General features: G+C 32.5%; 2 protein-coding genes and 1 pseudogene across 2 annotated transcripts; 2 read left to right on the forward strand and 1 right to left on the reverse strand.

Moving 5' to 3' along the window:
• Window positions 5,677-7,653, forward strand: LOC104788056 (protein kinase 2B, chloroplastic-like). Its single transcript, XM_010513733.1, has 5 exons — window positions 5,677-5,881; window positions 6,059-6,411; window positions 6,495-6,630; window positions 6,724-6,854; window positions 6,976-7,653. Exons 1-5 carry the CDS (start codon window positions 5,824-5,826, stop codon window positions 7,495-7,497), a joined length of 1,200 nt encoding a protein of 399 aa, XP_010512035.1. The 5' UTR covers window positions 5,677-5,823; the 3' UTR covers window positions 7,498-7,653.
• LOC109132947 lies at window positions 7,768-19,565 on the forward strand. The gene is made up of 4 exons (XM_019245424.1): window positions 7,768-8,582; window positions 8,694-8,859; window positions 8,972-9,071; window positions 19,455-19,565. The coding sequence occupies exons 1-4, from the start codon at window positions 8,267-8,269 to the stop codon at window positions 19,563-19,565; spliced, it is 693 nt and encodes a 230-aa protein (XP_019100969.1). The 5' UTR covers window positions 7,768-8,266.
• Window positions 20,317-21,624, reverse strand: LOC109132948 (annotated as a pseudogene).

A 22,980-nucleotide genomic window follows, 5' to 3' on the forward strand; every position in this document is an offset into this window, starting at 1 on the left:
GCTAGCTACGGAATCCTAAACAAGATAAATAACATAGTTTACTTAACATCTTCAAGGTTAATTACACAGATGAATTTATCCAGATATTTGGTGATAACTAAAAACCACATTGCAATTGTGATGCTATACGCCCCAAAGTTCAGCACGATCTATCTCCGGTCTCTAATATGACCATAAGAAATTTAAATGAAAAATTTAAACGAAATGAGTTGGTGCGACCCACTAGAATCACCCACTTCTTTCATAAAGTTCAAGTTTCTTTTTAGCTAACCGTGTTTGGTTTGCTTTGCTTTTTTGGTTAATGGACCCTTTGTAAACTTGGATGCTTCAACCACACTTATATGCGTTGCTCACTCTCATCACTAGTTCCACGTAATATACTTATAACTTGTACGATTAGCTAGGAAAGAACTTCCTTGCGTGCATATGTTGCATACTTGCATATGTTTCTATGATAAATCCTATATCATAGAATCATGCATACATGGGATAAAACATTCTTGAGTTTGATTTCTAGTTATAAATTGTTGCATTATACTCGTGTGATTGGTGAACAAAACTAAAACGGTATAAGTTGTACAACTTTGAATTTTTATCAATCACAAAAACTTTACTAAAACTTTTATTAAAAAATTTTACTCTCAGTTTTTCTGTATAGCTTTTATATACAACTCTTTCTTACAACTTTGCACTATGTTGTAATAGTTTACAGTTTCAGTTTACATATTTCCTGTACAACTTTGGATACGTTACCAATCAGATCCACTGTATTTAATATATTATGCTTAGTCCAAAACTTTTTTTTATCACAAGAGTCACAACATTACTATTACTATAAAAATATATTATTCACTGAAATATGAGTATCGAATAATAGGTTATAGTGGTCAATAGGCCACATTTTACCAATTACTCCTAGGACCCGGTATCTTCCCACCTAGGTCCACCCATGATTTCAATACTTAAACATCACATATATATATACTTACACTAATGTAATTTAAAGAACTGTTTACCATAAACCCATATCATGAAGATGTGGGAAGTGGGAAACTAGCTAGCCATATATGGGTAAAAACATTTTGAAGTTTTCACTTTTCCAAATATCTTACTTTTTAATCATCTATCAAAGTTTTCTATTCAAGTTGTAAATCTAATCAAGATTTCATATAGACAAAGAATGGTGTGTGGACACAATTCAAGGGTCAAATCCATCAAATCTGCTCAGAAGCGTAATTATATCGACAGGACACTTACTCGTACAATCATCTTTGGTGGTTATATATTTTAGGAGTTCACAACGTTTTCTTATAATCGATGATCAAACTGAAACAAAATATCTCTGACATGTTACGTAAAAGGTTACAAGATTAAACTAATTCAGATGACAGCGATAACCTGAGCGTCCAATGAAAATCAACTTTAAAAAATATGTCGATAATACTATAAATACATTTTAAGTCGCTATAATGATTAGTCGGTGTTTAAAATTGACTACGCGAGAAACTGTAACCCTTTTTTCACGATTTCAAGTTAGCATCTACAATTTGATAATTTACTAACAGTTAATATATTGATATTGAGTTGAAAAAGGATGATAGTAAACTTGGTAGTTTAGAGGAGGGTTAAAAAGTTATGAAAATTTATACCGAAGAAGCAAGCATGTGACAGAATCTGAAACCCCTAGAGGATCAGGATGGTGTTGACAAAAAAAATGATGATGGGCGAGAGATCAAGTTTGTAAAAATGCGCCATTATGCATTAATTAATGGAAGAATCTTTATGGGATCATGTGCATTTCCATAATCTAATCTTTTGCAGCTTTGCTGGATATTAATTCCTCATTTTCTATTATAAAATCTCTTTGTAAATTGTAGTTTATTTATTTTCTTTGGCATTTTTGGTGACAGTGTATCAGATGCCAACATGTATGTTCAACTAGTTTTATAATCATAGTGTAGCTACAACCAAACAAAGAATCACCCGTAAAGAAGAGCTGGCTATGTGGCCATGTGCTTGCTGCTTCAATTCCCTTATTAAACTACTCACTTCCAATGGAAAAATGGCTCAGAAGAATATCAACTAAAAGTAGATAAGATCACAATATGTTGTCTTTAAGCTACATACAAGTTAACTATGAAAACTATGAATTTTTATAATTTGTTATCAGTTTTACCATTTTGTTTTTACGCTGTTGTAAATTTTATCAGAAAACTACATATGAATGGGTATATGTTGTATACGACTGAACGTTTAGGTATAGCTAAATTTCCTCAAAGATGACCACTTTTGGAGAGATGTATTCATGAAATTGAGTATTATATTTGTATGTTCGAACTTTCTTTAAAATAAAAGTATTTTGACGTCATTCGATACGTGGACTAAAATACGACACTAAACAGTGTACATACATTGTTTAGAATTGTTATATGCTGTAAGTTCCAACGAAAGATACAAAACTTTGAGCAAGATAATATAAATAATATTTAACAAAACAAAAAGATGATATATATCATATAAACGCATAAGTATACATATTATTTTTCTCTTTAGGTGTTATATTAGTGTAAATAAAATATATACAAATAGTGATAAAGGGAAAAAAGAGATGGGATGCATGTGACTGGCAATGACATGAAGGATAGTGGTTCGATGTTTTGGACTTTGTTTAAGTGTTAGCAATCGATCTTTCGTTGCCATTTCACGTTTCCACATATATTTATACTTTTTGCAATGTTTTTCGTTTATTTTGTCAACGGTCGAATTACGGTATTTTATGTACACACATATATATTATAGTACCAAAAACTCAAGTTGGACTTTGGGACCGACTTTCGTGAGGGAACTTCTTATTGAGTGACCACCACTAAATTAGAAAACATAAATTCGGTTGCCAAAAACAAGGTCGAGTCTAGTGAATATATAGATTAATTAGTGGTGGCCTACGTATATGTGTATGTGACTTAACACGTACATATGTAAATTTCATTGATGTGACATTTGAACCCTCGATCCGGCTTGATTAGCTCGAGTAAAAGAATATCAAAGTGTTTGTATATTACTATCATCAATTAACTAGAGTGCTTTTAAGATTTGATTCTGTTTAAATTGGTAGACTATAAACTCAGACGTTGCGGGACTCGATTTCCGCTTAATCAATATTTGTTGTAGGGATAAATGCAAAACTAAATTTCCGGAATATATGCATGATAATAATCGTTAGTGTTCTGATCAAGAAGGTTTGTTACGCATTTAACATGCTCTTATATTAAAAAAATGAATGGTTATGAACCTTTTTCTAGAATAAAGTTTCGGTTGTTAGATCTACTTTGTACTGGATCTACTCAAACATGTATATAAGCAGGATGTATGACCTTGATCGTTTGGATAAATTCTTTGTTAGTTCTAAGTGAATTGGTCAAATATTTTTACCTTTTGCATCGTTCAGTAAATTAATGGTCCTCTTGGTTTATTTTGTCCAAATAGAATTGCATCCTGTTAATAGTCAACATCATATCTCTTTTTTACAGTAGTTTATTTCTTATAGCAAATATTGTTATGAATCAAACTTATGTTTTAATAATAATTATTTTTTCAAAAAAAAATACTGAAATTTGTTGTCCATTTTTTATAAATGTATATTAATATTAAAGAAATAAAAAATTTTGAACCAAAATCTTTGCTCAAAATCGATGATGGGTTCATGAGAACGCTTGGTTCCGGATGATTTATATCCAAAAAGCTGTATGGACATGAGTAATAACTAATAAGTACTATTAATTTATTAATAAAATTAAAACACATATATAAGTAAGAAAGTTATATTAATTTTTTGTTTTGTTTTAGGACTGACAGATTTAACCAATAGATTCAATCAATGACCAAATTGCTGATGTGTGAATCAAACCTAAAACAAGAAAGTAGTTTGTAAAGGCTTACAAGCCACAAAATATTATACTTGTTACTAGAGATAACGATTTTAAAACTTTGAATATCTTTTCTGTTTCGAGCCATATCAGATCAGTTGGATGGATCTTCTTTGTACCACGAGAAAGTTAGAAAACAAATTGTTATACATGTTAGACAGTTTGTTTGAACATTAAGTGTACACATTTCTTTTCACACCAGTTCTTGTTGCTTTAGCTTAATGAAAATCAACAATGATACAAAGATTTTGTTCTGAATTACAACCAATATTGCGAGAATAGTATGTTGTATAAGCAATTTTCATTATTATCTCCAGCTTGTAGAGTGATTGAATCTTTCCATTTTCCAAGTATGTCAATTATGTAATCTTGAGTATGAGAAACAATACTTTTTGGCATAAATTTAAAATAGTAAAGGAAAATGCTTATACAATGCCATATTCTCGCAATATTCATCAAAAAAATGTTTGCTCAAAATCGATGATGGGTTTTTATATATAAGGCACTATTGGATCTGACATTTTTAAAGCCCAATATGAAAGATAAGTGATACCTTTCAATTTTGCAAAGAGCTTTTGAGCTGCAAAAAAACAAGAGGAATAGTCATCGATTTAAAAGATGTTTTGACTTAGAAAAACTCAATAAGCATGATATACAATTTTAGGATAAAAGATTGGAACCTTTTTTTTTTTTTTTCCAACAAAAGATTGGAACCTTTTATTTGGAGGAAAAGCAATAATTCCTCCAACCCTCTTCATTGACCTTTTTCATTATAAACTTCTTTGCACCTTTCTTAATTTTTTGGAATCATATCCACTTCACGCTTCATTCTCTATTTAAAAGTTAATTATTTTCTAAAAATTGTGCAAAGGATACGTAACTGATCAACCACGATTAGTGATTCACATTTACACTGGTCTCGAGATTTAATATCTTAACATACTTTTTTTTTTTGGTAACTATGAATGTAAAAACTATATATTGTAAGTTATATTATTGTGATCATGGAATTTTATATCGTCGTTAATCAAAAGCTTATGGTCAGGTTTTAGTTCAAATGGGTAAACGATTTCATATGTAATGTTCCCTCTGTTCCAAATTATAATTTTTTTAGCTCTTTCTTTTTGTTCCATTTTATAAGTTTTTTTTTTTCAAATTTAAATGCAGTATTTATGTTTATTTAGTATATTATGACCATTTGTATTCTGTAGTTTTTTTTATCTAATTGGTAAAATTTATAAAATAAATATTAAATAATATTATGTCATATAAACATAAAAATATATTTATAGTTTCTTAAATTTTGTGTATTTTAACTAAAACATCTTATAAATGAGACAGAGAGAGAGTATCAAATTTAACAAATTACAAAAATGATGTTTTTTTTATTCTCTTAGTGTAGACGTTTTAAATGATAAAGAATATTTGAATTACATATTTGGGAGAACGTGAATTATATATATGTAATATGTAATTCAAAATGACATTCTTTGTGAAACAATAAATTTTCTCCAGAATGACACTGTATGTGTGAAACACAGGGAGTATTATACTAACATTTAAACTTTAAAGATAACTTGGAAGAAAGAAAAATGCAAAATTAGAAAGTGCAACAGACCAAAGTAGTGATGGGCGGTGCACACGTTTTAGGTGTTGACCAACGCCGACGACAACGACAGACAAAAATAAAATTCATAATACAAAACAAACCCTTTGCTTTTGTCTTTATCTCTTTTCTATTTTTCTAATACTAAAAATCCTCTGTTTCTTCTTCTTCTTCTTCTTCTAATTTTCTCTGTTTCACATTCCTTCTGCCTCTGAGATCCATAAAGATTAATATCTGTTTCATTGCTTCCTTAGACAAGAAACCCTCGGTTTAGTTTTCTTGATCTGTCTAATGGGTAATTGCTTGGGTTCTTCTGCAAGAGTAGATAACAGAGAAAGCACTTTTGGAGGTAAGAATCAAAACCCCACTACTTAAATTAAAGATATGGATCTTTGATACTAGATTACTTTAATTCTCTTTGTCTATATGGTTCCGGGATATGTATAAGTACCTTTTTATTCATTAAAGCTTTCTTTCATTTAATTCCCAAGTATATACTTACTTTGATGTCAAAATTTGACAACAGGGTCAACAAGAATTTCACCTAAACCGAATCACTCATCTCGTCTTTCAAGCCTAAGCATACCTTCTTACAGCAACAATAGCTTCACTACTACTTCATCATGGTCAAATCTGACACCAAGAAGTGAAGGAGAGCTTTTACCATCTCCAACGCTTAAGGCCTTTACATTTAACGAGCTCAAAACCGCTACTAGAAACTTCAAGCCTAATAGTATGATCGGTGAAGGTGGTTTTGGTTATGTTTATAAGGGTTGGATAGGTGAACGCTCGTTGTCACCTTCGAAACCAGGGTCCGGTATGGTCGTTGCAGTCAAGAAACTTAAATCAGAAGGGTTTCAAGGACATAAAGAGTGGTTGGTAAGTTCATCATCTTTAATCTATACAACCAAACAAGACTGAAGTCAAATAAAATAATAAAGGTGTTGGTGTGGGTTTTTTAGACTGAGGTTCACTATCTTGGGAGACTTCATCATATGAATCTTGTAAAGCTAATTGGATATTGCTTAGAGGGAGAGAAACGGCTTTTGGTATACGAGTACATGCCCAAAGGAAGCCTCGAGAATCATCTTTTTAGAAGTAAGATTTGGGTTGAGCTACAGTTACATTCAAGTTTATGCCATATTGACTATAAAGTGTTCTCATTATTGGTTGTTTTGCTTGTGTGCGTAGGAGGCGCAGAGCCAATTTCATGGAAGACGAGGATAAAAGTAGCGATTAGCGCAGCGAGAGGGCTAGCTTTCCTCCACGACGCTAAAGTCATATACCGAGACTTCAAGGCCTCCAATATTCTACTTGATGTGGTACGTATGTAAGTTGTTAAAAGCAAACGAAATAGTAAACTCTAATTTATTAAAATCTTGGATGCAAGTTGTTAATGTACTAATTGCTTCTTTAAATCTTGAAATGGTCTTGTAAATGCAGGATTTTAATGCAAAGCTATCTGATTTCGGATTAGCAAAAGCCGGACCAACAGGAGATAGAACACATGTGACAACTCAAGTGATAGGCACACAAGGCTACGCAGCTCCGGAATACATAGCAACCGGTAGGTTAACGTCCAAGAGTGATGTCTATAGCTTTGGAGTGGTGTTACTCGAACTACTCTCGGGACGTCCCACACTAGACAAATCTAAAGTAGGAGTAGAACGTAATCTGGTGGATTGGGCAATACCTTATTTGGTTGACAGAAGAAAAGTCTTTAGAATAATGGACACAAAGCTTGGAGGACAGTACCCTCACAAAGGTGCTTGTGCAGCTGCCAACATCGCATTACGGTGTCTCAACACCGAACCTAAGCTAAGACCTGAGATGTCTGATGTCTTATCCACTTTACAACAGCTAGAGACTTGGTCTAAAAAGACAGGTTCTAGTCCAACTACGTTCATGTCTCCTTCATCTCACAAGGTTCGAGAGATCGCTGCGACTATTAAGGTGGGAAAGTAGGAGATGTAGCGACCCTTAATAGTATGTAAATATAGTTTTGTACAATCTCTTGTGATTTATAGAGTTTTTGGTTAAAAAATGTAGATGTATATTTATATAGTGGAAAACTTGACGGTTGGATTTTCACAAATGTATAATGGGCCTTTGTTCACTTCTGCCCACTGACCTTTTTCTTCTCTTTCACGATTCTTCTTCTTCTTTCTTCTACAGCAAACAACATTTGATCGACTTCTTCTTTCACGATTCTCTTCGCTTCTTCACCTTGCTAGCAATTGGATCAATTTCCAACACTTTCAGTCTTAAACTTCAGAGAGTGATCATGAATTTTAATCACATCGAGAAGGGGAGAGAATTAAGATTTACGAATTGCTTGCTGTTGCTGGTTTTATCCATGGTGCATTACAAGATTTTTCAATTTGACTTGGACGAGATACCTAGGGTTGTTGTTGTTGTTGTTAATGTGACAGACACAGTTCATTACCTAGAGTCTTCATTTAGGCCCACTAAGTTTGGTTTGGTGTATATACATCAAACTTATTAAAAAAAAGAAACAGATCGAGGAGGACTTCGTGCTGTGATTTGTTTAGGGTTTAGAAAATGTCGGGGAACGCTGCGGCGAAGCCTGAATACGCAACAGAAGACATAGCCGTGTGGTGGGACATGACCGACTGTCCTATTCCAGAGGGTTATGATGCTCGCAGGGTCCGTCCGAGTTTAGAAGTGGCGTTCAAGAAACTAGGCTACTCTGGTCCTGTCTCCATCACTGCCTATGGCGACCAAACACAAACCCCTGCTCACCTCCTGCGTGGGCTCTCTTCCACTGGAGTCGATGTTGCACATACCATTCTCGATGTTACATACACGCGCATGTTTTCGGATTTGCTTAAGTGGCAAGACCTTAATCCTCCTCCGGCTACGTACAATGATGCTCATATCCGATACTACGGACCTTGTCTTCTCAAAACCTCTTGCCTTGCTTCAACAAGTGACGAAATACAACCTTTTTCTGGCTTATTCATATAGGCCTTATAAAATGTCAATCCTGGTCACCTCTGCAGAGTGGCTCTGGGACAGCTTACTGGCAGGTATGTTTGTTTGTCCTCTCATCATCCTCCAGTTACTTACTTGCTGAAAGCAAACCTAATTTAATTATTCCTGTTTCTGAGCTCTAGTTCGTTTTATTTTTTCTTCTTTAGACACAGTTTCAGAGACGAGAACACACTTTCTTCAGAGGTGCAGTGAAAAAAGCGAAGAATCTACCGCAATGTTTTATTGCAAATTGTGCGATGATTGTGATCGCAAAAGCCTTGATGATTTCAGGAAGCATCTCTCAAGTAAAGAACATGCACTCGATGACTCGAAGTTAGCATCCTCTCTCTCTCTGTCTACTTATATCAATCAATACATTGTTTCAAGGTCTACTAACCATTTGTGCAACAACCTGTTTAACTTTTTCCACTCGTTGTCTAAGCAGGAGGGTAGTTTTATTGAGTCTATTAAATTATCAGAGTACGAGCAACAACTATCCCGAGAGGCAAGTTTTCTTAATGTTAATTATAGATTTTCTACAGAGAGTAAAATGCATATATATATATATATACTAGAAAGTAGCCCACGCGATGCGTGGGTTATATATGCATTATTAATTTGAAATAAAGAATGAAGTTTCTATTTAATTGTATATGAAATGTACATGTAATTGTTATTATATATATTGAAATTAATTTTTATAATATTATGGTTTAACTACAATATTTTGATATATATTTGTTATATGATGCTTCACAAAAGAGTCATTTTGAGATAGAGAAAAAAGTTAAAGTATACAGTATTGTCGAAAATATTTAAACAATATGTTACTATAATAATATGACCATTGTTTTAGTTACCGCAAAATCAATTTAATTTGGTATTTCCGTTAAGTAATTACGATTAATTAAATTTATTTACACTTTTGTTTTTTTTTTTATGGAGAAAACTGATAAGTAGTCTAAAAAGAAAATTATAAGACCTTACTATATAATTACTTTGATAGATAATTTAATGTTGTTCTATATGTTAATTATAATTTTACTTTCATCATCTAAAAATATACTTAACAACAAATAATTTTAAAAGAAATACCTTATCTTGTAATCCATTTTCAATAATATCCTTATATATATACAAAGTAACTAAATTCTAAACCTTAAACTCCAAATACTAAACATTATCTCTCCATCACTCTCGAATTAACTTTCCTCAGCTTTTTATATTTTGTGAATGATTTCATAAATAAAATATTTAACTTTCATAAATTTTATACTATGGAGTATTGATATACCGTTTTTCCATTGCTTGCTTTTTTACGACTCACTTTACCTCTGTATAATTAACTTTCATTTTGCTTGGTCCAAACGTTTGAAGTGTCTTTGATATGCCCCCATCTTCATGGGTAATGATTCACCACAATCCAGCCTCGCCAATATTGTAATATGAAACAAAATCCCTTTCATCCAACAAAATGAAAATGTTGCCACAAATCTTATTTGGCACAAATCATATTCCGGCCTTCTTTCCATTTATCATTGACTTTTTTTTTGTCAACATATAATCGACAAGGCCTAATTCATAGCCAGTCCCTACTAAGCGAGATAACGCGATTTAGTAGAATCAAATTCCGGTGGGATCGGTCGCAGAGGTGGTGCTGTAACCACTTGACTAAAATCACTTCCTATCATTGAAATTTTTTAAAATTATCTGGGACTGTATTAAATGGTTATATTAGACAATACTCCCTCTGTTCCTGAGTAATCCATATTTTAGGATTTTCAAACATATTAAACACTGGCTTTACTTGCATTATTTTTTTGTGATTAACGAATTTCAGCCAAGAATATTCAGTTCTTTTTTATTGAAGTTTATAATTTGTCATTAGTTACTTATTAAAAAAATATAGAAAACCTAAAAATTGTTTTTTGTGCAATATTTGTTTTTCTCTAGAAAATGGATCAATAAGGAATGGGTGGAGTAGATTTTAGTGAGGAAAATATATTGTAACTATTATAATATACATATTATTTGATGGCCTTAAAACATAATATAAATTTGTGGTCTAAGGTTATTTAGTCTGCTTGTCCTCCGAAACTGGCTTGGATCCTTTTTCGATAAGAGTTAAAACAAACACATAAACCTAAAATAAAGACGTTTAGCTAATGTCTACATATATAAAAACCAAGAATAAATTTTGATTAAAAAGTAAATAAAGGAATTCAGATTAAAATTTAGTTAATCATTTTTTTAAGAATCTACCTTTGTATCTTGAGAAGACTTTAGCTGAGCCTTTAATATCCATTGATTCCATTCGATGATGGCTTCTATATAATACAGTTCCGCTAGCTTCACTAAGCTATAAATCTACAAAAATAAAAATAATAAATAACATGTGACATTATAATTTGATCGTTAACAAATTTGGTTAAGAAAATGGGAAACAAAGTTATTTTACAAAATGTACCTTGTCAATGCATCTATGTAACTATTCTACCAAAAATAAAATGCATCTACGTAACTATAAAAGTTGGAAAATACTTGGTCATGTTTTTCACTCTTCTTCTCATCTGTGAAACACAGAACACATGAAATATATCTTGATTATGGAGAGAAAGAGTATATATATTTTGGTTAATATAAGGACCCTTTGCTAGACATCAAACCTCTGTTTGGATCATCGAGGATTGGAGAAGGGTACCATCATAATCAAGAAACATGATGATCTTTTTTGCAGCGTTGATGATATATGTTATAACAGGTCTAGAATTTGAGAGTAATTTTGAGTCCATTATTTAAGTAAATGTCTACCTATGACTATATATACGTACTCTATTTGAATGTTAGATAGATGTTACTCTTAGGTTCAAAATATTTTATTAACAGTTACAAATTTGGGAATTATAGAATTTGGTGTCATAACTTTTGTAACATAAATATTTGCAAAGGAAATCTTTTCATTAGACTAAAGACATTTCAATTCATGGTTATTGAAATTATAACTCTCTTTAATGCATTGTAAAAGCAATTTGTAACCCACCACATGATATTAAATATAAAATTTTAATATATTTTCCATATAAGAAGTAATCAAACTTAATGATCTAATTAATACTATTTTAAATATGTCACTTACAATTTTCTAATGAAATAAATAGATAAAAAATCAAGAAAGTCAACATATATGAAAATCTTCTTATATATATATATGATTTAAACATGACAACAATTCTGAAATGCTCTTGATAAGATAGATTTTATGTTGATATGTGTATTGATATGAAAGGAAAAGTTATTGTTGTCTAATTTATCATAATTTAATAGGATTTTAGTGGTAGTGTGGAACTGACTAACTTTATTGCCTACTCAATTAATGAAAGAAAATATTATATGATTTTAAAACGTGTAAAAATTAAGGTTTAAAAAATTACATAAAGGCTTAATCATAATCATGTATTCAAACTATTTCATTTCTCATCCAAGATATGGTTTTTATTATGATATTTTCTTTAATTATAAAATAGTGTGTGTTTTTTTCACTTTAAAGGATAAAGACAAATTAAATAAAATGTAAAAAAAAAAATGTAAAGTAGATGTATCAAATATCAGTTATTTATTAGTAAATGTAATAGAATATTACATTTTGTATCATATATAATATGAGATTTTATTATAAAAATAATTTGATTTTGTTTGACAAAAGAACTTAAGATATAAAAGTGGATTTAAAAATATATGTCAATTGTACCAACAGTAAGAAGAGAACTTAGACATATGATCATTTAGAATTGAAAATGATATAAATTTGTTTTAAAAAAATAAAATAAAAATAACAGGTGTCACTAAAAGAGAGCGCCAAATGTCGCAATATGAGTAAAAGTTAGAAAAACCTTCTCATATTATATAAGTTATATATATATGGCGCTCTAATTATATATCTTCTGTAATATGACAAGGTTTTTTTAACATTGTCTATCAGTGCGACATATGGCGCTCTATTTTTGCGACACGTGTTCTTTCTATTAATTTTTTTAATCCTTTAAATTTAGATTTAGATAATTGTTCATTTCTTTTATCTTCCTCTACTAAATCCTTAATTATTTTGGTTTCTATTGTTTAGTACTATTAGGGCATCTCCATTGGAAGACTACTATTTTGAGACTCTTATTTTTTTTATTTATTATAAAAAAATAATAAATACACAACAGATGGGAAGCCAGACCATTTTTCCTTTGAAGTCAAGTGTTTGATGTGAGAGTCAGAGTCCCCCAAAGTTATATTATAAATAATCCTCATATTTATCATGTAAATGAATGGGAAGTATTTTAGAAAAACCATATATGGTTATTGGTTACATGAATCATCAAGTAAAATAATTTGAAAAGAAAAATAACCTTCTATGCCAAAAGAAAAAAAAAACCTTTTCGTTGGTAAAATGTAATTTGTACAAATTAAGTTACGAAAATAAATAAACCTCATTTTTAATTGGATACATAATTTTTAGTGCGAAGAACAATAAAAGCATCTTCTTCAATAGGAGTGAAGTAAGGCAAAAATCAAATCAACAAAACTCTCAATTGATCGAAACTCTCGTATTCCATCACCATCCTCTCTTTCAAATCAGCAAGAGAGAGAGAGAGCCATAATAAGAGTTGCAATCTCTCTCTCTCTCTTTCGCGATAACAATCAAACACTAAAAAAAAATCCCCAAATAAGAGTTTAAGCAAAACCCCTCAAGGGTTTAAGAAAATTCTTAACGTCGACATCTTCCGGTTGCCATCTTTTGTTTCTGTTCTGGCTTGATGATGGTGATGATAAACGTGTGATGTTGATCGAGAGGTCGACGATAATAGAATAAGTAACAAATGGGACAAAACAAAGGACTTTTTATTGAGTTTTTCAAGGATCGGCAAGATTACAGTAATGTCACTAAGAGTCGGTCGTCTAGTTACAAAACTGTATACTCAATAATACAACTTAAGCACTTAGAATTAGAATCGGATAATCTCCTGACTCCTACTCCAGTTAACTTGTGTCTTTGTTTGCTCAAGGCCCTCCTCTATTTATAGTTGATGGGATGTACCATCTCCTTGTCATGAGATCGATGTGGTACCGCTTTACTGTGGCGGTTGTCCGTGCTTGGGCTTTGGTTTAAATAGACCGAGCATCTTAACGGGCCTTCTAGGTATGTTGTCGGCCCAACTTGTTTTATTAGGTCGGTCAACCCTTCTAAAAGCTCTGTTGATCATGTGCTAGATGGGTGGAGTGGAGGCCTGTTAAGGTGGGGTGAAACCCATATCCAACACGCGAGTAGAGTAACATTCTCATCAAGTGAAGTGCATCTCTTTAACAAAACTTGGCATGTTGATGTGCACACTTAGACCACTGCTCCTCTCTTCTAATGATTTACTTTTGAGCCTCTCATCACACTCAATCTCTTTACTCTGAAGACTTCACATCAAATTGGTTTCTAAAGCTTCGTTTGCTGCATGGCACAAAGAATAACAAATGAAACAAATGTAAAGAAGACTATTATGACAATCAGCTCTATTTGTATGAATTAGTCAATACAAATACATTTGAAACAAAGATCAGGACGAAACTTTGACCACAATTGAAGACCTAATATAGATACTTGAAACTATCTAAATCTAATCTAGAGACCCATAACATATAACAAACAATAAAAATGTAAAAATTGGAGTAGATCACAAGTAAAAATCAAAAGCAAGAACTGAGACATAACAAAGCTTGACACTAGGATATGAGAAATCTACCTCCCTCAAAACCAAAGACTGAACAGATATTGAGTGAAATTGAGTGAGATACTATCAGGAGCAGATGCTGCTGCTGGTTCCCTTGACCTCACGCTCCTTCCATTCCTTTATGATCTCTGAAATTGTATCGTCCTATCTCTGTCCTCTTCAATCTCACTAGGTGTCCAATGTACTATGAGTGAAGTCACTGCAAAGACAATATAACTCATGTCTGGTCTCTGTGCGAGTTCCCTAGCGCAACAGTGAATTCCAGTTTGGCTACCTCATCAATGACGTTGTGGGTCTCTTCGTTGAGCTCGCTGACCTTTGCATGAGCAAGCAACCCCAGCTTCCTCCAATAGTTTGTAGCTCAAGACATTCTTAAAAGTTGGTTATGGATATGATAGGCTAAAAAGAAAATGTTTATTGTAAATAGGAATAGCAAAAGTGTGCTACAACAAGAAATATTTTTATTGATCGTTGTGATCATAGGTAAGAGCTTTGGTGTTTAGTTTTGAGTTGTTCTCTAAACATAATAAAGAGAGTTATTCTTTATAAATTTTTTTTGCAAAACATAAGTATCATTATGTTTCAAAGCAAAAAATAGATAAAATATGAGCAAAACATAAGCAAAAAGAAAGCTAATTACAAGCAAAACATAAACAAAAAAACTATTGTGGGAAGATAAACTGGTCATGTTCAACGAGATGACGGTGATACTAGTGATGACACCATTCTGACAGTTGATCCCGAACAATTCACAAGGATCATTCCCTTGCCAACTCTTCACAAGTTCCTCTGGGTATCCAATCTGTCGAACAACTGAAAGGACCGTATCTACTGTGCAATCATAATCAGGAGGAAATCGAGCATTCACTACAGCTAAAAACAAAGCAACCAAACCATAATTCGATAACAGACTTTATTCTTTGTATATATAAAGGGAGATGACCATTTGCTTTGCGCAAAAACCAAGAAGAAGAAGAAACCCAAAAACTATATTCACCAAAAAAAAAAAGCTACAGAGACAAAATGTCATCACAAAATTTTTAATTTGTTTTTCTGCTGTTAAGTTAGTTGTATTTTTTTTCTCAATCAATTGGTAAAGATTTTTTTCTTCTATTTCTTTAAACTATTGTAACATCCGTGTTCCGCGATTATAATTTGGGTTGTGTTGATTAAACCAAATGAGTGGATTTTAATTTATTTCAGTTTAATTAAACCAAAAGCCCTAGTAGTCTTTCTAAAAGTGATGTCTCCTTCTCCTTTCTGTAGATTGTTGACACTGGAGTCTCAGAGAAAGAGAGAGAACCTTGGTCGATTTGGTGTAAAGGAAAAGGAGAAAGAGATCAACAAAGCTTTATCTTAGAGAGAAGGAGAAGAAGCAGAATTGTTAAGGTTTGGGAGGAAACAGTTTTGACATATCAAATCGTTGTCAAAGGTAACGAAAATTGGTAGAGTTATTCCCAAGTATTGTATCGTCATTCTCCTTTTTACATAAGTAGATTTAGATTTAAACTCGATGATTTATTGGCAGTTTCGTGAGACACGTTTTCTCAGACGCGAGTTTGGACCATCAGAGATTGTAACTGAGATTGTGGTCTTGTGTGATTTTTGATCGGCACGAGATTTTGTGGGAAGCTTTGTGACGTCTAGGGCTAGCTTTTCACTAGAGGGATTTGATAGTTAACAGCTGGTTTTTATTTTAGGGTTTCATCTTTGTGACTGTTCTTTTCTGATGTTTCTATCCAGTTTGCTTCAAGGTTGCTTTTGGTTGTGTGACTTGTTGTATGACGTTTCTGGATTGTTTCTGATACGATGACAGTATTTCCTGGTTGTATTTGTTGTTTGAATCACCTTGATAAGGTGAGTACGTGACCATGGGCTTATTTGAGCGATTGAGTTGTATAACTTGTTGTGTGTGATAATGTGTAGCCGTGTAGGTGTGGTGAATATGTTCTTGGGTGTTTTATTATAATGACTGGTTTGTTATGTTTTATTTGTGGTTGAACTCTTGATTTGCTTGTGTGTATAGCTCGTAGATGGGAGGATCGCCTCACTGGGTATTTCTGGTAATACTCACGCATCTCATTGTGTTTGTGGTGCAGATAATATGTAGCGTGGAATCATGGCGATAAGGAGGAGGATGATCTCATTGTGTTTGATTATATTATTTATGTTGGAACCTGGTTTAGAAGCATGTTAGTTTGATGGTTTTAATTGGTTATAATTGATATGATATTTATATTAAATTGGAGTTTGTTTGGTTTGTTTTCCGACCCGTTTTTTTTTAATATCCTAATATCTAGATTTTCTTTTAATGGGAATAATTAATCAATACAATGGTAACTCAATCAAGATTGAAATAATTAATACAAATAATACAATGGTAGTAATGCTTCATATTATTCTAATTTATGGGCAGGATCATAGCTATTTTCTTAATTTGAAATTGGAATTTCTTTTAATGGGATTCTGATAACTCTTTAAAGATTGAATTTTTTTATTACGTTATCAAACGGAGAACATAAGAGGGGAACGACTGATTTTCTTTTAATGGGATTCTGACAACTCAATCAAGATTGAAATAATTAATACAAATAATACAATGGTAGTAATGCGTCATATTATTCTAATTTATGGGAAGGATCATAGCTATTTTTTTAATTTGAAATTGGAAAATATGTATGGTACGTAACTTAAGACAATTATTGAAATAGATTGCAGAAACTTGATTCAAATTAATGTTAGATACGATTGAAATAGGGGGTGGGTCTCTAATGGAATTGAATTATATGGTCTCCACTGGAGTTTTTTCCGAAAGAAACCAAAGTTTAAGAGAATTTTATTGAAAACCATAAGGGGAAGACTGAGATGATGCTGAATTAGAGATTACTGCGAATGAACCCTAAACAATGAGAACACCCTATTGGATTTAGAGACGAACCTGTTAGAGAGATAAACACAACCCTCTTAGAGAGGTAAACATTGACGGTCCCTTCGTCTGCGGCGGCCAGAATCTTTATGACTGATGGAGAGTTGCTTAGCCACGGCGAAGGTTAATCTGAGGTTACAGGTGTTGGTACGATGGACAAAATTGTAGAAGGAGAGTAGTCCAATGTATGGTTAGTTGGGCTTGATTTTTTATTTCTGGTTTTGGGCGAGAATGAATGGTTTTGTTAAACATATTAGTACACGTGTCAGATATATAGTTAGCCAGGTGTTATGTTGTTAGTAAAAGTTAGAGAAAACCTTGTCTTATTATATAAACACCATGCGTGGATCATTTAACTTCGACAGAAACTTCCCATCTGTTGGATCATTTAACTTTCTCATATAAGAAAAAGTTTCTTCTAAACTTTGTTTGAGGCGATGACATCTGGCGCTTTATATAGTTGACACTTGTCCATTGCTAATTAAATATGGTCACAATTGTCAACTTAATCCCTTGGTAATTAAAAAATTTGCCTTAACAAACAAACAAACGGGATCTGAACATGCAGCCCCTTTGTTTTTATTCCTCCCATACGGTATTTAAATTGAAGCTCAAATTTAGTTTTAGTTTTGCATTCTGCTTTTGAAAACGTAACGTCTTGCCATCAAAGTAAATTAAGTCATTTCATAATTGCTTTCTTATTTATTTCCAATTAAATATTAGTAATCTATTTTCCATAAAATTATAATCCAATAGAATTTAATTTCTGATTACTTTTCTTATTATTATAATCTCTCTCCATTAATCAACTGGGAATCAACACCCTCACTCCACACACTAACTACGCTTTTAAAAATGTTACAACCTAAGAAAATTGCTCTCTACTCTACTCTAGAGTTACTCTCTAATGATGACTACCAGTAAAAATAGGATTGTTTTTCGAAAGCTCCATACGTTAGAAGAAACAATCTCTTACTCAGCTTTAAATGTCTCTTTCTAGACGAAAATGTAAATCAACCACCTAATCTACACCACACCTATCTCACCTACTGTATATTAAAAACTTCCTCTCTAACTAATTTTTTACTTGCTTTCAGACATGCAACTCATCTATCTAAGTTCGAAGATCTGTTGATTCGGGGAAAGCAGTGTCTCTCTTTGGGGAAAAACTTGTCATTGTAACACATGCCAAACTTCTTACACTCTGGGCAGACTATTTATATTTGAATGCAACATCGTCAACCCAATGTTTTTTGAACTCCAATAATTCCGCAAAAGATATTTTATTTCATATACATCTGGTTAATTCTGTATAAATGTTTTTTCCCCATTCTCCAACATGTAATATATATTGCTTCCAATTAAATCAGTTTTTGTCTTACTTTTCACATCAGTTTTTCCAATATTCGTATAATAATTTTTTAAAATGAACAACAATCTTATAGTCTTTAATATTTTCCCCAGTAACTATTCAAGGAAAGTAATGTCCCGTCAATTTTAGTTGGCAAAATTTATTAAGACCCAAAAGATTTGTACATGATTGAACAAATAGAGACTTAAGTCAAACAACAAGGATGGAGGCCATGTAATATGACCAATTTATATTTTATTTTTACTACTATTACTTAAAACATCGTTTTGATATTTTTAAGGAACATTTGGTTTTGGTGTAAAGCCAAAGTGGTTGAAGTTGTGTTTTGCGCAATAGGTGGCACTACATTTCATGCACTAACTTTAATTTGAAAATTAAAAACTCTGGTTTGACCTTGACACGTCATACTTTCTCTCCATCCAAAACTGTGGGAATACTCCGGTGTGTTGTTTTCAATGAGTCCGGAGTGTGGCAATCCGTTGTTTCATAGTTATTTTCATATGTTTTTTAATTTTATTTTGTGCACTAACTATTTGAAGGTACTATTCAAACTAAATTGCCAACCCAAGTCACTTTTTTATTCTTAGGCCAACTTAGATCAATTGGACGACGAGGTGGCTTAGCTCATCAAAGACTTAATAGGGAGGACATTCTATTCCAATGTCAAAGAGTCTACATACAATTTCACGGCTCTATGTACAAGAGGTTCACTGTCAGTCTGCACATCTATCAAAGACGATCAACACCACTTACCCTTAGAACTTGAGACACACATGTGGAAAAAATGTTAACAAGGAATCATAAACCATTTACGCTTGAATTTTAACATTTTCAATTTTACATTTTTTCTTTTGTTATTTAACAGATAATTACTGATGATGTAAACCAAAGCTTAAAACTGAGGTTGAAGTCTCTCCAAGATTTGCAAGGGATAAAGGCATTGATTGGGGTTTTAACATTATTGGTCTATTGTTGACAGGAAATACAACAACAAAAGTAAAAAAACTTCTGATGTTGGGAGAAACCAGCAGGAAAAAGGAATAAAATCATTTGTCATTTCATCTGCAAAGCAAAGACAAATACAAGCCACATAAAAAAAAGACAGTACAAATTTCAAATTGCACCGTATATGTATTACAAATTGGTAGCATCCCAAAACAACACATTCTAATTGTAAAACAGGGAGATATTTTAATCTTTTATACATTTTGTTATTTAATAAATTAAACAAGACTAACAAATTAAATTATACATCAAGGTTTGTTTTTAGTAATAGAGTGTCGGTTGGGGTTGGATATGGATAAATTATTATTTATGCTATGGATTGTTCAAATCTCCTTGTGATGATGATGTCAAATATCGACAATTAGCCGATCTTTTCATCAGAATTGAATGTTTTTAGGTTTTTAGAAACTGATTTGTTGAATTTAGTATTAGACATATCTCTTAAAGATAATATATGCACCAAGTGAAATTTACAAGAACAGGAGGTTTTTATTTTTCTTACTTAAACTTGTGGGTAACTCTATTTTGAAGAGAGAAAGAATCTTTTTCAATAATTTAATATATGGGATTTGATTGTAAATAAAAGTAAAAAAAATTTGTGCGTAGCACGGAATAACCTCTAGTATATATATAATTGAAATTAAAATCAAAAGCTTTACATGCTCAAAGGCATCAATATTGAAACTATTACCAAATGTAGTCATAATATGCAAAAAATACATTTATATTATTATATAACAAATACAAAATATAGGCTCAATCATTATCGTTTGAAACTTGGTAAGAAACCATCTCGCGTCATTGCATAAAATGGACAAACAAACAAAGTAGTGTGTTTGTTCAACCTTCTTTGTATCGAGACTGAATATGAAAACATTGTTTTTGTCATATATACCATCAAGGTCATTGCCGTTGAAGTAAATCGAATTTCTCTTGATTCCTTTAATGTCTTTGGTGCGCACTGTGATACCCAAATCAAAAAGAATTGCTTCGTCTCCCAAAAAAAAAAAATTTCCTTCCACTTGTCCCCCTTGGACGAACCCATCTTGTAGATTTCAAAGTTCCATATTCGGCACAATCTTGGACGTCGGCCCTTAATAATTAAAACATCTCCACCTACAGTGACTACTATACGATCCGTAGAGTAACCTCTCTGGACCTCCCATGGAATTCCAGGAAGTCTCATGCCAAAACTGGAAGATATTAGTATGCATTCACGTACGCTAATTTTGAAAACTTGAACTGGATTTTCTCCAGAAAAATCAAAAATCTTGAGTTTATAATAGTTGAGACAATAAAGCTTGTGATCATTGTAAACCATGTCAAAACACTCCGCTATATCTAACGTAAGAGGAATTTGTTTCCACGACTTGTCTTCTCTCTTGAAAGAAATTGCATTTTTTTCATCAACCATTCCAATAACTAGGTAATAGTTGGTTTTCTCGTCTATCCATAATATCGGAGAAGCGAGTCTGGTTTCCAATTCGAAAGTCGGTAGATTGATCCTCTCGCGGGTTAAAAGATCTAAAATGTAAAGATTATATTGAGGGTCGTCAATGTATTCATATCGAGGTTTCATTAAAAGCCAGCTTCTATAACTCGCCACACAAAAACTCTTTACAAAGTCGCTGCCGAGATCTTGAGTTTTGTAAACCTTGTCCTTTTCTTCAGGATTTAACAAATAACAATAATTTTTGTGCTTGGGAAATAGAATCATCCAAGGGATTTCATTGTTTGGTTTAGATTGTCTAGAAGCGGATTGCCAAGATGAACAAACACATTTAGCATGTTCAAAATCGGCAAAGCAAAGACGTTCAAAAATCGATTGCAGGAGATCTTGAGGAAGCTTGGACCAACAATGAAGATTTCTTTTGGGACCTTGTCGAGTGAACGATACATCCATATCCCCAGCCAGCGAAGGAGAGGCCATATGATGGAGTCTTACCGGCCGGGAGAGTATACAAAGCTCTTAACACCTATAGAACCGGTCAAGCCTTTAAGCCTGGGAGAAATAATGCTTTTTTCATTTTCTTCTGCTCAAAGAACATCTATAAAGAGAAAATTTGTCTAACTATATATACCAGACGACGCTTGATCGATCTATTAATAGAGCGTAAAGGCTTAAAGCACAACCTAAAAAAGGGGACAAGCAACATACACTAACCAATTCATTTATTTACAATTGATAAAATAGAGGCCATGTTCAAATTCTATGTTTTATCTTATTATGAGAAGAAGAATTATGATTGGGATATAAACATAGAAACGCATAATTTCATAGTTTACAACGCATTCTAACATAAAATACTTTATTATTAGCTAATCATTTTTAAATCTGAAAATATTACTTCTATCTAATTCTTGGTTTACCACGCTTATTGAGTTATTGGATCAACTAGTTCTTCGGTGAACCGTTTAATTAATTGATTAGTTTTCTTATAAAATCGACAACACCGTACAGTTCGTGTGTTCGTGACCGTACAATGTATGGAATTTAATATGGGTTTTGTGCAAAAAAACCCTCCAAATAATATTTTTTTTGCAAGAAAACCCTCCAAATCAAATTAATGCAGGTTAATACTACCATCTCAAAAGTTACCCACAATATAACCCTTCTCTATATCGATGACGTGGCAATTCAAAATCTTCCTGTTTTCAAAACAAAAAAACGGCAAAGCATTGAACTTTTTCTAATTTTTAATAAAAATTAAATAAAACAAAAAAAAATCTTTTCTTCCTTCTCCTGTCTTCTTCTTCTCCCTTCCTCATCTTCTTCTTTCATTTCTCTTTAACAGAATCAATGGCACTAACAGTGTAAACCCAAGAGTAGAGATTGACCTACGAACTCCGATCAAAGAGCTCAAATACTTCTTCTTCTTCTTCCTTTGATTATATATATGCAACAAACAAAATTTCTAATTTCAAAACCTAAGCCCCTAATCCAAATTCGTGAAATTGAGGTCAATTTGGTATTAAAACTGAACCTTCAAGCGTAAAATTGAATACCCAATTCATAAAATCGAGTTTTTGTGTATAGACCTTCGGCCCCAATTGTGACTTTCACAACTTATGCAACCTTGGGTACCGGAGATGACAATTGCGGAGGTTCCTTGACGCGTTTACAGAAGCTCGTGTGCTCTCGTTTTTGTTATTTGATCTGAAATTTGGATTCTTGTTTGATTGATTTTTAGGGATTGATTATGACTATATACCAATGAATTTGCTTAAAGGGAATCAATTCGATCCATGTTCATAATTTTTTCTTTCCAGATTTGATTCCTATTCACAGTTATAGAGAAATTTGAAGAATTCGAGCTCCTTGACCAGAGTTCTTGGGTCAATCTCTGTTTTTGGGTTTACATTTTATACTGTTAGTTCCATTGATT

The sequence above is a fragment of the Camelina sativa genome, chromosome 5 (genome assembly GCF_000633955.1).
Source record: "Camelina sativa cultivar DH55 chromosome 5, Cs, whole genome shotgun sequence".
Classification (NCBI taxonomy): domain Eukaryota; kingdom Viridiplantae; phylum Streptophyta; class Magnoliopsida; order Brassicales; family Brassicaceae; genus Camelina; species Camelina sativa.

Excerpts from the sequence above, each read along its gene's own strand:
- LOC104788056 (XM_010513733.1), top strand. The coding sequence starts at position 5,824 with ATGGGTAATTGCTTGGGTTCTTCTGCAAGAGTAGATAACAGAGAAAGC. Across the intron at positions 5,882-6,058 it reads CAGAGAAAGCACTTTTGGAG|GGTCAACAAGAATTTCACCT; the intron begins GTAAGAATCAAA and ends ATTTGACAACAG. Across the intron at positions 6,412-6,494 it reads AAGGACATAAAGAGTGGTTG|ACTGAGGTTCACTATCTTGG; the intron begins GTAAGTTCATCA and ends TGGGTTTTTTAG.
- LOC109132947 (XM_019245424.1), top strand. The coding sequence starts at position 8,267 with ATGGCGACCAAACACAAACCCCTGCTCACCTCCTGCGTGGGCTCTCTT. Across the intron at positions 8,860-8,971 it reads CATGCACTCGATGACTCGAA|GAGGGTAGTTTTATTGAGTC; the intron begins GTTAGCATCCTC and ends TTGTCTAAGCAG. Across the intron at positions 9,072-19,454 it reads TTATAGATTTTCTACAGAGA|ATAATTACTGATGATGTAAA; the intron begins GTAAAATGCATA and ends GTTATTTAACAG.